Source organism: Formica exsecta, unplaced genomic scaffold (genome assembly GCF_003651465.1).
Source record: "Formica exsecta isolate Colony F162 unplaced genomic scaffold, ASM365146v1 scaffold318, whole genome shotgun sequence".
NCBI classification, from domain to species: Eukaryota; Metazoa; Arthropoda; class Insecta; order Hymenoptera; family Formicidae; genus Formica; species Formica exsecta.
In genome coordinates this window covers 550,650-564,552 of record NW_021850434.1, presented here as the reverse complement: position 1 = coordinate 564,552, position 13,903 = coordinate 550,650, and the positions used below count along the sequence as shown (strand labels likewise).

The window sequence follows — 13,903 nt, the reverse complement described above, 5'->3', positions numbered from 1 at the left end:
AAAACGAAATTTTTTAAAAAATTCGCTATCTATCAGATATCTGTCAGATATCGTGTTTTAATAACCGTATAATAAAATTTCTAACGATGCAATTTAGTAAATAATCGATCGTACCGGGACGTTACGTTTAGTTTGACAACTGGTTTAATGAAGCTAAGTATTGCGAAACATAACGTTTGATGTCGATGAGGTTGTTCCACCCGGAAGAAAACGCGTAAACGACGAACTCGTTTCGACGAGTTCCGCGCATCAACGATGGTTAAAGCGCAATCGCTTAATCGCGCAGTAATCAAAGTCTCGCTCGTCGTCGCTGGCTCTTAACGTAACACCCGCCTCCAGTAAAGAAATTCCCCCATTTACGATACGTTTCAAAATTGGATACTCGCGCCGCCTTTACGAAAGCCGCTCTCGCCTGTCATCACGTGCGTTTCGTCGCATTACATGCCCGCCCGCGTATGCGCATAATTACCTAAATGCCGGAGAGAGAAAGACCTCGTCGAAGGAAACGCAACGACGGAAGTGAGCGCGGCCGCCCCCGATCCGGCGCACTATGATTAGCGAAGCCGATATCCCGATGGTGCATGGAAAAAAGTGCACGCTTCCGCGATCAGGGAAAAAACAGACCTCTGATTAGGCTCAGCCTATAAAGCAACCATTTTTCTATTCAACTGTCCAGTTCTTCAAGTACAATCCTCGTGTCCTTCCGCGCGAGAACAGTGCATCTAGTTGCCTCTGATTAAAAAAAAAAAAAATGAATGATCTTCTTAATTAAACTATCAATCTGACGTGTAAATTAGTATTGGTCACGGTCAGTGGGCAAAGTGTGAGGTCGAAGTCACAAGTGTGTTATTATTTGAAAAGCTATGACTTAATTTAACTATATTATTTTGAGATTATTAAACACATTCAGAAAATTCCGTCGAGAAAATAAACAGAAATAAAAGAAAATGTAATGTCATTTTCTTTTCCTGAAAATCATGGTATTACAATCGCCTGCTAATTATACCTAAAATCTAAAACTACTTAAGCAAGATAATACCGTTTGGAGAAGAATATCGATTTTCAAGATGCTTTTTGTACTGTCGAGGATACTGTCCCGTTCAAATTGCATTTTAATTTTAATAATGTCCGATCTCGTGGTTTCGGTGCCTCTCAAGTCTCGAAAACGTTCGACAAGCGGAAGCGAACAAGGCTTCTCGGCCTCTCCGAGGATTCTGGAGTTCCAGCTACCGCTCAAGATTACTTCGAAGCAAGATATAGTAGCTTGGTCTAAGTACGTGATGGGTCTGGTAACATCCAAGATGAATTTCACGTCGTCTGGTTTAAAGGACGCCCTGTCATCCGAGAAACGAGTGTCCCTTGCGGACAACTCGGCCACCAAATCGAAGGAGATGATGAAGAAGGCGCCTTTTAGTGAGAAACGACAAGGTTTCAATTATCCGACCCGAAGACTCAAGGGACCCCATATGCAAAGAGGAGATGAAAAAGTGATAGCTTATCCATTGTCTTTAGGAGGAATGAAAACTGCCACGTCCAATCCGCAGGATCCTTTCGGTTTTTCTTCTTCAAATATCAATGGACCGACTAACGCGAATTTCGCGAATTCCAATATAAACTTTAACGCGAACTTTGAAAATCCCTTTCAGCAAAGTGAGATTGATACTTTTGGGAATTTCGATATCTTGGCGCAGCCTCCATCTTCGCCATATCTTCCGATGTCCAAGGCCTTCGACAATGAGCTCGGACAGACGCTACCAATCGCCATAAGCGATGAATTGACAGCGAATCTGTCACGTTTAGGTGAACCTCTGTTAACCTTCCCATTTCAAGCGGTGATAACCATCACTAGCCAGCTTCCAACAGCTACGACGGTCTTGAATACGCAGCCGAAGGATTATTTAGCGTTTCGTCCTAGGGATTCCTTTTCGCAATTTGAAAAAGATTTCGAAAAAAATTACACACTTACGAACGAATCTGGACAAATCAACGTTGTTTTCAATGATCCGGGTACAAATACAAACAGAAAGAAAACGAATGAATTTGTAAGAAAGGAAGAACAAGAAGAAGAGGCAGAGGAGCAAGATGAACAGAAAAAGAAAAATGAAAAAAAGACGAAAAGTTCGAAAAGACAAGAAAAATCGAGAAAGCGACAACCGTCCATATTTGGCGATTTGTTGAGAATGTTGGGGGTCCTGAGAAAACTACCGAAGAATACTACCGAGATTAATGTCGCGACGCCTGTACTCTCTATCTTGAAAGGTACAAACCCACAGAAGATACAGGTGACTTTCGACGAGGTGAGTAGATTGCAAGCAACGTAATTCCAAAGGCATGTAATTAAATAACTAACTTTCAAACCGATAAACGTCACGGTGTAAAAAATACTTTGCGAAATAAATATATATCGTAATAAGAAAAGAAAAAGAACTAAAATATAATCTATTGAAGTTTATATTTAAATCGGGCACGAACTTATGCAATCACCTGATATATCGATATATCTAAAAACTTGGCGTTGATTTAATGATTATGAAAAGATTGCAGTTATCGCGTAATAATATTTGCGAAACTATTATAAAAAGTCAAGTGAGAGATCAATAGTCGCGCTTGATAATACGACGAGCGAATCTTAAACGTGAAAGTTTATCTTGCATTTGCATTCGCGTTTAGGGATTAAATTATGTTGCAATATAACGCATATTATTCTTGAGTGAATCGTTCATTAAAGCTATTGTATTTTACTTTAACACGTGGCTTAGTTAATTATTACTGGGTCATCATACAAAGACATTCTTTTGGTTGGTAGAGATTAATAACAGCGATAATAAGAAAAAAGTGAAATTCGCGTAGTTCGCAATCGGTTAACCACGATATTTGCAATCTGATGGCTATTCCAGCGCATAAATATGTATGAAAGAACATCGTGTCAGTAATCTATTGCACAACTGAGGACCAGGTGCGGCAAATTCCTCTTTTAATCTATCATAAACAGAAATTGTGACGAAATTTATGAACCAACATTGACTGCGCATCAATAAAAATCCAATAATATAAAGCGATGAATTAATGAAAAATTACGAATAATTTTTTCACACTTTTAACTCACGGTAATAATATAACTCGTTTATTTGCACAATTTGAATTATCTTGTAATTCATGTGACAATAATTATTTATTTACTATGAAAAAGTCGTGATTTAAAATGCAATTATGTATGTTTATTTCAGACGCCGCCTGATCAAGAAAGCCGCAATGAAACGACCAATCAAGCACAGGAACTGAACGTATATAGTCTCTTTATATTTTCCTTTATTATAAAAACGCTACGTTCTATCGATTATTATTTTATTATAATATACGCAATACTATTCGCAATGCATAATTTCGCAGGACGATGATGACGAAGAGGAAGAAGAGGGTGGATCTATACAAGCTCTGATCGATTTACTACCGTTAGCTGCGCCGATTCTCGAAGACCTTAGTGATGTAAGATGATATATCGATACACACACAAACTTGTAATATCGTTGAAATATTTTTGAATATTGCATTTGTGTTTAAGAATATTGCAATTTGTGTGTAATGTTGTGCACACAGTATTGCATTGCAATACAATTTCAGAAACTTAATATATGAGAAAAATAATAATAATAATAATCTATACCATATTTTAGCCGAATTCCGAGACCGACGTAGTGGAAGTGCTTCAAGCCGCGATTCCTCTTCTCGAGGGACTCTCTGATGTAAGATTAAAATGCTTTATACATACTATTCTGAAAATTATCTGTAAACATTTAATTATATAAGATGTATAAGAATATTTGTCGCCTTCTCTAGCCGGACGATGATGGAATTGATATTCCTGGAGTTTTCCTGCCACTTTCCCAAAAACTCAGCGAGGTAAGATTGAATCGAATGATAACTTTTGATAGAACTGAACGCTAAATCTCTTTATTCCAGGGCCCGGAAGGGGAGGGTAGCGACTCTGGTGCCATTTTAGGACCTCTCATTCAACTGATAGCACCGCTGATCGGACCTCTTCTGGGGCCTCTGATCGGTCCGTTGAGTCGTAGCAGTAGTGGTGTAAGTATTGTATTTTATTTCATACAACTATAGAGTACAAAATCGCATGATTTTTATACAATATCAGATATAAACGGAAGGATTAACTTTATTTTTAGCCCACTGGTAAACAGGGATCGGCATCTATAATTACAGCAGTAGCTGGCCCTTTAAGCGCGGTAATTAATAAATAAACAAAATAATTGTATATATGTGTCTCATATAAATCTTCGTAATCTTTTTTACAATTGCAATCTTGCATCATAATTTATATCTGTTTACTTTCGTCGATTTTAGCCACAGGGACCTTACGGACAATCAGTATTATCGAACCTTATCGCCAGTATCACCGCTAGATTGAGTAAAGTACGCATCATAAAACTAGCATGCCTTCTCCATATGATTATTTATAATTATATATTTCTCTCTTTTACATTTTAAATATATTTTAAATTTTCCCTAAATTATTTAGATCAATGTTCTGTATCTACATTTTAGGAACTCGCCGCTTCAGCAGGTGATTCAGACGTGAAATCGCTTGTAAGTTCGCTTGTGTCAGGCGTGCTTGCTGGTGCTAGCGCTGGTTCTAGCGGTCATAAAAGTTATGGTCATAAGACTTACGGTCAAAAAGATACATATTACGCGCCTACAACCTATGGCAGTTATGGTGCCTACGACTATAAACCAGTAAGCACACAATTATTTCTTACAAACTTTAAATTTATATGAATTGACATTTACAAGCTTAATTCGTGCTTATATAATAAATATAAAAACTTTAATAAAATCAATAAAAATAAATGAAAAAAGAGATAAAAAAATAATCTTCTATTATACTTATCACACTCGCATAGAGATAGCCGTTATTTTTGCCTGAAATAATTTCACGATCAATTTTGTAGGCGGCTACAAACGGAAACGACATGATTTCCGCGGTCTTAAAGGAAGTCCTCGGCGCCTTCTTGAAGCTGTCGGCCACGTCGTCAACTTCTAGCGCAAATCTGTCTGGCACATCGTCAAGCGGCAGTGCTGGTCTGTCAGCCAGTTCATCGGAAGGTTCATCTCAGGAGCCGCCTAAGACTCCTGCGTACGGTCCACCGACAAATCCGCCCTACGAAACGCCGCCGTCCATGAGGCCTGCTTACTCTCCACCTGCGAGCTCTCCCTACGAAACATTCACGCGAAGGCGAGCACATCAAATAAAGAAATTTTAAGTTATAGTTTGCAATATATACTATTTTATTGAACGTCGAGAAGAGGTCGCGATAAAAGATATATCTGTTGTATTTTAACATAACTTGTGAAAGTGCATAGAATTGTTTTTCAGTCTTTCGATTATTCAAATCCCTTTGGAAAGGCTTCGTTCCGCACAGATGCCACGGCCGGGAAGTCGGCGCATGATTTCGCCAATAAATCCTGGTAATATCATTTCGCAACAATGAACTCAATTAAAACTGGAAACACATAGGCATACGAGCTAATGCACAATAATCGCAGGATAATTGAACTGCACAAGAACAGAAATCACGTCAAACCTTCATTATTACCCTTACTTAAACTATCATTTCCGGATAATTAAAATAAACGTAAAATGTAATGACCTAAGTGCCAGTCACGTTTTAACACTTGGGTATTACGGATTTTGTTTGGTACATAAATATATATCATGATTAATAATACTATATAACATATGTAAATAATAAATTTATTTATATCTTTTTCTGTCATATAATCATCAATTCGAATTATTTTTTATTTATTACTATTATTTTTAACGATTATTATCAAAAAAATCTTAAACGTAATCTGATTTTAACTAGAATATATTTTTTAATCAGAGAAAATACTGAGATGTGTTTACGATACATCGAGCGAGAAGAAAACTTTTTTAGGAAGAATTTTTACGTTTATTACATTCGGAGCATGCACAAGATACATAAAGGGGAATAAAAATGCATTTAAGAAACTTATTGCTTGCGTGCAGCAGTTGCTTACATTACTCGGCATCTTTTACCGCGTACCGTGTCCGATAAGTATGCGTGAGAGTTTATCCCGGAAGTGACGTACACGCAGAAGAAGCATTTCGCTTTTATGAAGGCAGTCAATCCTCTTGCATATCTAGTTCTTCTAGCTTCTTGTTAGCCTAAGCTTGACAAAGTGGCTGAGAGGCATATATGGCCAATAAAGAACAAACAGATTTGGATAAGACGTCGTATAATCGAAGAAATTATACAGGCAGCATCTTTGCAGTACAAGCTGATAGACATTATACGAATATCCCGGATATATACATAATGCGTCCCGGACGTGAGTTACGCATTACTTACGTAAACTGTTTCTAAATGATATTGTTAACGATTTATCTTGTTTTACTAGGAAACGATGTTCTCGTACGTCGCCTTTCTTCTTTATTGAGGATACGGTCGATTAATTGTAACGGGATTAAGAATGAATTCAGCAATCTCGACTCTGTGTATCCTTTTGAAGAAACTATCGATGTTGGGAATTTTTGCTAGTTCTTCAAATAGGATCTGTCGAAACCGATAATTTCCATAGCTCGAAACACTTTCAACGAGACTTTTTACGACATTAGGGCACAGTTTCCTCAGAATTATTTTCCCTCTTCTTATCTCTGTCTCTTTTTATGTTCTCTTGACTCCTGTTCTCTTATGTCATTTCTTACATGTAACCAACGGGTCGAACGCTTCTCGGTGTCGTTATGGATTGACAGGTTTGCACAATTTCGCATAAACCGGCATCTTATGCTCCCATTTACCTCTTCGCGTTTCTCTCTGCCCTCCGTAAATATCCTGCTTTACATTTCTTTATAATTTAATGGGTCGCATGAGGAAATTCCTCTTGACATCGCGTTTGTGCGTCTTATTTTAATGGCTCGTGAAATTTAACTAATAGCGCAACGCAAGCAAACAATCGGAATGCAGATCTATGTGTATAACGTTACGTAAATATCGATTTAATTGCCTGCAGCAACAAATCGACATCTTGACTTTTTCGAATGGCCAGTGAAAGTCTACGCGATATTTAAATCTCGCGAAGAATTCGGTCTTTGTTCCTCAAATTGATCTCCCGAGCAGGATTTTTAAAACCGACGGGCTTGTCCCGACACAAGTTTCGTAAGATTATATTCGTGTCGATTCACGCTTGCGTCATGCAATAATTGCAGAATCTATTAATTGATGCGTCTCCATCTGGCATAGCATCTCCAACGATTTCACTTCGATTGCATGTAAATGATAAATCACAAAGAATGAAGATGTTATATCGACGGAAGTGAAAATTCCTGATCGACCGCACTTCTCATTTCCTGAATGTTACGTGTGTCGTTGACATCATTTTCAGAGAAGACCGTTAACGCGTAAAGATAAAATAAGAGATAATTAATATTTAATAATGTTAATCATTCTCATTTTTCTCTTAAATAATTTCTCTTTTTTCATAATTTTACATAATTTCGTAATAATTTCTGTTAAATATCTAAAAAATATTTTTTAAATTGCATAAATTAAATAAATTAAAAAACAACTAGAAATAAAAAAGAAATGCAATAATGATATTAATTAATAATCTTTTCATTTGTCTTTACACGTTAATGGCCTTTTGAAAATAAACTCTCACGCTTTAAATGATGGCTCAAAGTTTCTCAAGGATGTCGGCTTAATTAAACGATTAACATCAATTAACGAATAAGAAAAAGTCGCGATTCCGGCGAGAAATCTTTATTAAATTCTCCGTTCTATTAAAATTTCGAAGGATGACGCGTCGCATCGATCGCTGTTTTACAAGTGAAAGCACATTTCACTGTCTGACCTATGGATTCTTCTACCATTATACGGAAGATCATTCTCTTCCGCTAATGCTTAGGCGCCACTTGCGTGCAGTTATCACTTCTCGTGTTGCTCGTGCGTGTGTTATGATAATACGCCTGTGGCATCGTACGATCGATAGACCGTAAAAATCATAGGATTGATTTGACGGTGAAATAATAGTTCTTGAAAAAAATTATTGTAACGATTAATTTTGATCAAATAAACTATAATAAGATTTAAGAAAGGATAGACAACAAGATGATAAGCTAAAATGAAATTCATGCAAAAAAATAAAACAAATGTGAATAACAAAGAAATAAACTTTTTAATACTTTTTATTTTTCAAGTTTGAAAAAAATGTGCTAACAATAAGCGCATAGAGAGAATACAATTGGCTACAGATCATAGATTAACTTCGAAGGCCACAGTCACTTTCTACCTCTGAAGAAAGTGAAACTTTTTGTAGACTCGAGGTCGTTAGTTGACCCTCATGCCAGTGCTTCACGACTGGCAGACACTTCTAGTAATAGTATACAGACACGCTCTATCATTCGCATTACGCAATATCTGACCGTAAATTTTATTTCATCGATTATTTCAATGAAATGTGTAATGCAACGAAACGAGATACAGGATATTATAAAGATCAATGGTGTTTATTTTTCTCTTTATATTCTTTGAATATATGAATTTTGATTATTATATTACATTTCAATTGCATGTTTATTTTTATTTCTAATCGCGTAGAATTTTATGAAAATCATATGCGTTCCCCCATCGGCGATTTTCTTTTGCAAGCGCAAATAATTTGCAATAAATGTCAGTCAATTGGCTCACATTTTTTTCAAATTGATATTAAGTTTACGTCATACGCGCAGTCGTTTTATGCGTATATAAAATTAAAACGAGAACTACTTTCTCATCGTCATCATCACAGGTCATTGACACAACATGATATTAAGAGCGAAACTTGAGAGAGTTCATTTTTATATATTGGCTACCTATTGGCTATAAAAGTCTGATATATTACTTTATACTGATAGACACTATGAATAATTCACAGTAATTGTTTTATTTCTAATCGCGTAGAATTTTATGAAAATCATATGCGTTCCCCCATCGGCGATTTTCTTTTGCAAGCGCAAATAATTTGCAATAAATGTCAGTCAATTGGCTCACATTTTTTTCAAATTGATATTAAGTTTACGTCATACGCGCAGTCGTTTTATGCGTATATAAAATTAAAACGAGAACTACTTTCTCATCGTCATCATCACAGGTCATTGACACAACATGATATTAAGAGCGAAACTTGAGAGAGTTTATTTTTATATATTGGCTACCTATATTGGCTATAAAAGTCTGATATATTACTTTATACTGATAGACACTATGAATAATTCACAGTAATTGTATACAGAACGCGCATTGATATACGACCCTGGAGTCGTGCAAAACGATTATATGTGCGCACAAATTAAATAGAATGTTCATTAGTTCATTTTTATATATTGGCTACCTATTGGCTATAAAAGTCTGATATATTACTTTATACTGATAGACACTATGAATAATTCACAGTAATTGTACATAGAACGCGCATTGATATACGACCCTGGTCGTGCAAAACGATTATATGTGCGCGCAAATTAAATAGAATGTTCATTTCTCGTGCTATATCGCAAGAAATAAGAGAGATATCGAATATAACAATTCATTATTCTAATAATTCTGTTTCTTACAATCAACGGATCTATTAGCATCATATCTATGCTATCAACTTTTAATCGCACAGATGATAACACTGCGTCAATTGCGAAAATCTTTATAGTACATAAGATGTGTATGATGGTGTTCTTCTATAGTAAATAAATCACAGATCGCGACCTCCATTCCGATGCCACGTCGACTCAAAGATCCATGAGCCTTGCCCAAGAGCTTCCCGAGTAGATCACCGTGGTCTAGAATCCGCAGAATCGTGCAAAAAAGAAAGATGAGAAAAAAAATTGTAACACATTATCTCGTCATATACATATATTCATCGGTAGTCATAAATTATGCGTAGAATACATAATCATGTGCGATGACATATCTTAAAGATATCTTATATGTTGATTTATAATGGCCTACAATTAATGTGCATCTTTCGATTCAAGATATTGAATCATTTGTATCTTTCAAAATTTAATTAATTTGTTTGTTTTTGTTATTCTTTGACCAAAAAAGCACAATTTCTACTTTATTTACATCGACTTGTGTTTGGCAGCTAAGTTTATTGCGAAAAATCTTGTCACATCTTCTGAAACGATTCATCAAATTACGAACAGCCATGCTTGCGAAACGCGAATTAGAACGGACGCATTTAAATACGATAGATACACCTCGTTCCATTTTGGATCGTTGGTGAGTACTTTATGTAATTGCGCGCAATTTCACCATATGGAATTGACTTATACACAGTGTCAACTGTCACAGCTACAGAACGTTGCTCCTCGCGAATAATTATTAAAGAATATTACAGCGCGTCGCGATTTGTTTTGCATCATCATTGCCTATTGCATAGAGACAGGCAAGCGATATCATCTATAATTTTTTTACGAAAGATAGAGCGATAAAAATATAAATTACATGAAAATTAGCCTTGAAATATGACATACTCTCTTTTTAACATTTTATAAATTATCGTACACCAGTAAAAATTATTTTACGTTAGCAAATACAGGCTAAATGGTATATTCTATCTTGCAATCACTAATATTTATGATATAATTAATGCGTTATTAACTGAGATTAATTCTTTAACCTTTTAGACTCATAAATACTCAGCTTTTCTAAATTACGATGTGTATAAAGACATTACTGCAATAGAGAGAAAATGTATACAATTATTATATTATATTTCTAAATAATCGGTTTTATACATGCATCTTGCTGTTGTAATAGTTATCCCGATGTTAATCGTCGCAAAAATTACTTTTTAGCTCCTTGATCCTAATACGGGATTGTAGTAGTCTTACAATAATCCACAGAAGTATGTATTTATGTAGAAAACGCATTATTAAATTATTGCCTACTGTTACAGAATAGTAGGTATATCTTATCGATTTGGATTACGCAAGTACTGTAAGTTTCTATAACAGCATGATGATCTAAATCTGATCCGATCAGACCTGTCATTATCTACATTGCGCACTTCAGTTATTATCTCTTACCAATTATATACGTGCTTCTTTCTGCACGCTGTAGAAAATAGAGTCCGGTAGATTGAATCTCCGTCACGTACTCTCACCTCGCTTATAACGTTCAGGTGCAGTTACGAAATAAACTTCCGGAACAAAACGTATAAAAAATTAGCTCTTTTCTTAGCGTATTTATATATTATGATGAAAATAAGTTTAATATATATTATTATAGCGATGTATTAATGGCTGGGGATAATTGATCAATTTTATTTATTGAAAGCTTAACGGAAAGGAATAAAGATAAACTCGTCGCGCGAGATCAACGTGATCAACTTTTACTCTCGTTCTTATCGAAGATACGAAACATCGTCGTGTGCCCATTATAATAAATTCTCTTAATGCATGTGCTCGATACGGCTGGCGACAGCAGTAGAGGAAGTTTCATAGGCAGAGCTCCGGTCGGAGAAAGTAAAGAACGATATATTTATTCGGGTTACACAGCTATGATTGAACAACAGCAGACGCGTCATCGTTCGCGAACAAATGTGCACACGCGAACGATTTGAGCACGCCACATTACATAAGACCGATCGAAAAGCAAGGAATTATTGCTACAAGCTAAGAATATTTCAGAGAACACATCAATATTTAACATATAATAAAATAACAGTAAAATATAGTGTTTCTTTCTCTAAAGTATTTTAAGACGATTTAATGAAGATAAATGCAGCAGCTTTGAGATGACAGATTTAAACAATGACATGTATATTGTGTAATATATGAATATCGAATTGCACAAAAAAGTGTGAAGATATATAATCTTCTTAAGATAATATTCATTCGTTACATCATATCTCTCATTAATACTTTACAAAGCAAAGTAACGCTTTTTATAAGAATATAAGTATGCAACATTTTTTACATTCTTCTCGCGCATCTTTCGCGAACGAAATGCCCATAGAATGTGCTTTTATATTTTTCATTGATATTTCTCGACCACGGTTACCTTACCTTGTAACGAGAAATATAGTCATCAATGTTAGATACGCGCATGATCATTCTTCGGAAAATCCAGATAATCATACTTCGCGTCGAGTTCCGGTCGATGTGTCAATTGTCAAACGGCGTGCGTGAAACCTGTCACGCGCGCGCGCGCGTCACGCGACGCGGTAGCTACGTAAATTACTCTCGTTCTTATCGAAGATACGAAACATCGTCGTGTGCCCATTATAATAAATTCTCTTAATGCATGTGCTCGATACGGCTGGCGACAGCAGTAGAGGAAGTTTCATAGGCAGAGCTCCGGTCGGAGAAAGTAAAGAACGATATATTTATTCGGGTTACACAGCTATGATTGAACAACAGCAGACGCGTCATCGTTCGCGAACAAATGTGCACACGCGAACGATTTGAGCACGCCACATTACATAAGACCGATCGAAAAGCAAGGAATTATTGCTACAAGCTAAGAATATTTCAGAGAACACATCAATATTTAACATATAATAAAATAACAGTAAAATATAGTGTTTCTTTCTCTAAAGTATTTTAAGACGATTTAATGAAGATAAATGCAGCAGCTTTGAGATGACAGATTTAAACAATGACATGTATATTGTGTAATATATGAATATCGAATTGCACAAAAAAGTGTGAAGATATATAATCTTCTTAAGATAATATTCATTCGTTACATCATATCTCTCATTAATACTTTACAAAGCAAAGTAACGCTTTTTATAAGAATATAAGTATGCAACATTTTTTACATTCTTCTCGCGCATCTTTCGCGAACGAAATGCCCATAGAATGTGCTTTTATATTTTTCATTGATATTTCTCGACCACGGTTACCTTACCTTGTAACGAGAAATATAGTCATCAATGTTAGATACGCGCATGATCATTCTTCGGAAAATCCAGATAATCATACTTCGCGTCGAGTTCCGGTCGATGTGTCAATTGATCCACGGATCTGTCAACGGCGTGCGTGAAACCTGTCACGCGCGCGCGCGCGTCACGCGACGCGGTAGCTACGTAAATTTCTTCACCCACCATCGTCATCGGTCATTCGCGCCGCCATGGTGACGCGTTGCTTCGTGGCGGTCAATTTCCCCGACTTTCTTTCACGAACGGCAAACGCCGTGGCCGCCTCCTAGCTTCCGTTCCGGCGCATTGCTGTATTAAAGTCTCAATCTATGTGCCGTGCCGCGAGCAAACAGTCCTTCGCATTCCGTTTCGGGTGTTCCTCCCACGACGAGGGTGAGAGAACCGCCGTCCCTCTTCGCGATCGATGATCGAGAGGACGTTCGCGGCAAAGGTCGAGGTTGCGCGAGTGATCGCGTGTAACATCTTCGAATGATGTGCGTCACACGATATCGATGAACCGTCGCGATAGTTTAACGAGTGTACCTTGCGGGTTTTTTTTTGAGGTCGAAGACCCTGATTGCGAGAGGAGGAAGCAACTCTGCGTCACGGAGAAAGAAGATAGATGTAGAAAGAGGACCGCGAGATGAATTAATCGGCGATTATTGAAATAATTGGTGAAGTTAATCAATTTTCTCTTAATGCATCTATACAATATTATTAATGTCATCTTTACCACGGTATTATTTAAATTTAATTTCCTTACATAGACTTATATTAGACGAACGCATACACTTTATGTATATACTTATATATTTTATATACTTTATATATATTTTTTTAAATTATGATCCGGCGGTTTTCTTTAGCCAATTGCGTAAATTATTGTTATTGGTCAGTTAAAGATAAGTGAAAATTAGAAATCTGCGAAAATTAGAAATTCAGATAACTTGATTCGGCAAGAAAC

General features: G+C 36.3%; 1 protein-coding gene across 1 annotated transcript; it reads left to right on the top strand.

Moving 5' to 3' along the window:
- Positions 1-901: 901 nt before the first annotated feature.
- On the top strand, positions 902-5,276 carry LOC115237997. The gene is made up of 10 exons (XM_029811458.1): positions 902-2,297; positions 3,228-3,284; positions 3,391-3,486; positions 3,675-3,743; positions 3,838-3,900; positions 3,961-4,083; positions 4,182-4,241; positions 4,360-4,428; positions 4,561-4,749; positions 4,965-5,276. The coding sequence occupies exons 1-10, from the start codon at positions 1,068-1,070 to the stop codon at positions 5,274-5,276; spliced, it is 2,268 nt and encodes a 755-aa protein (XP_029667318.1). The 5' UTR covers positions 902-1,067.
- Positions 5,277-13,903: the final 8,627 nt, after the last annotated feature.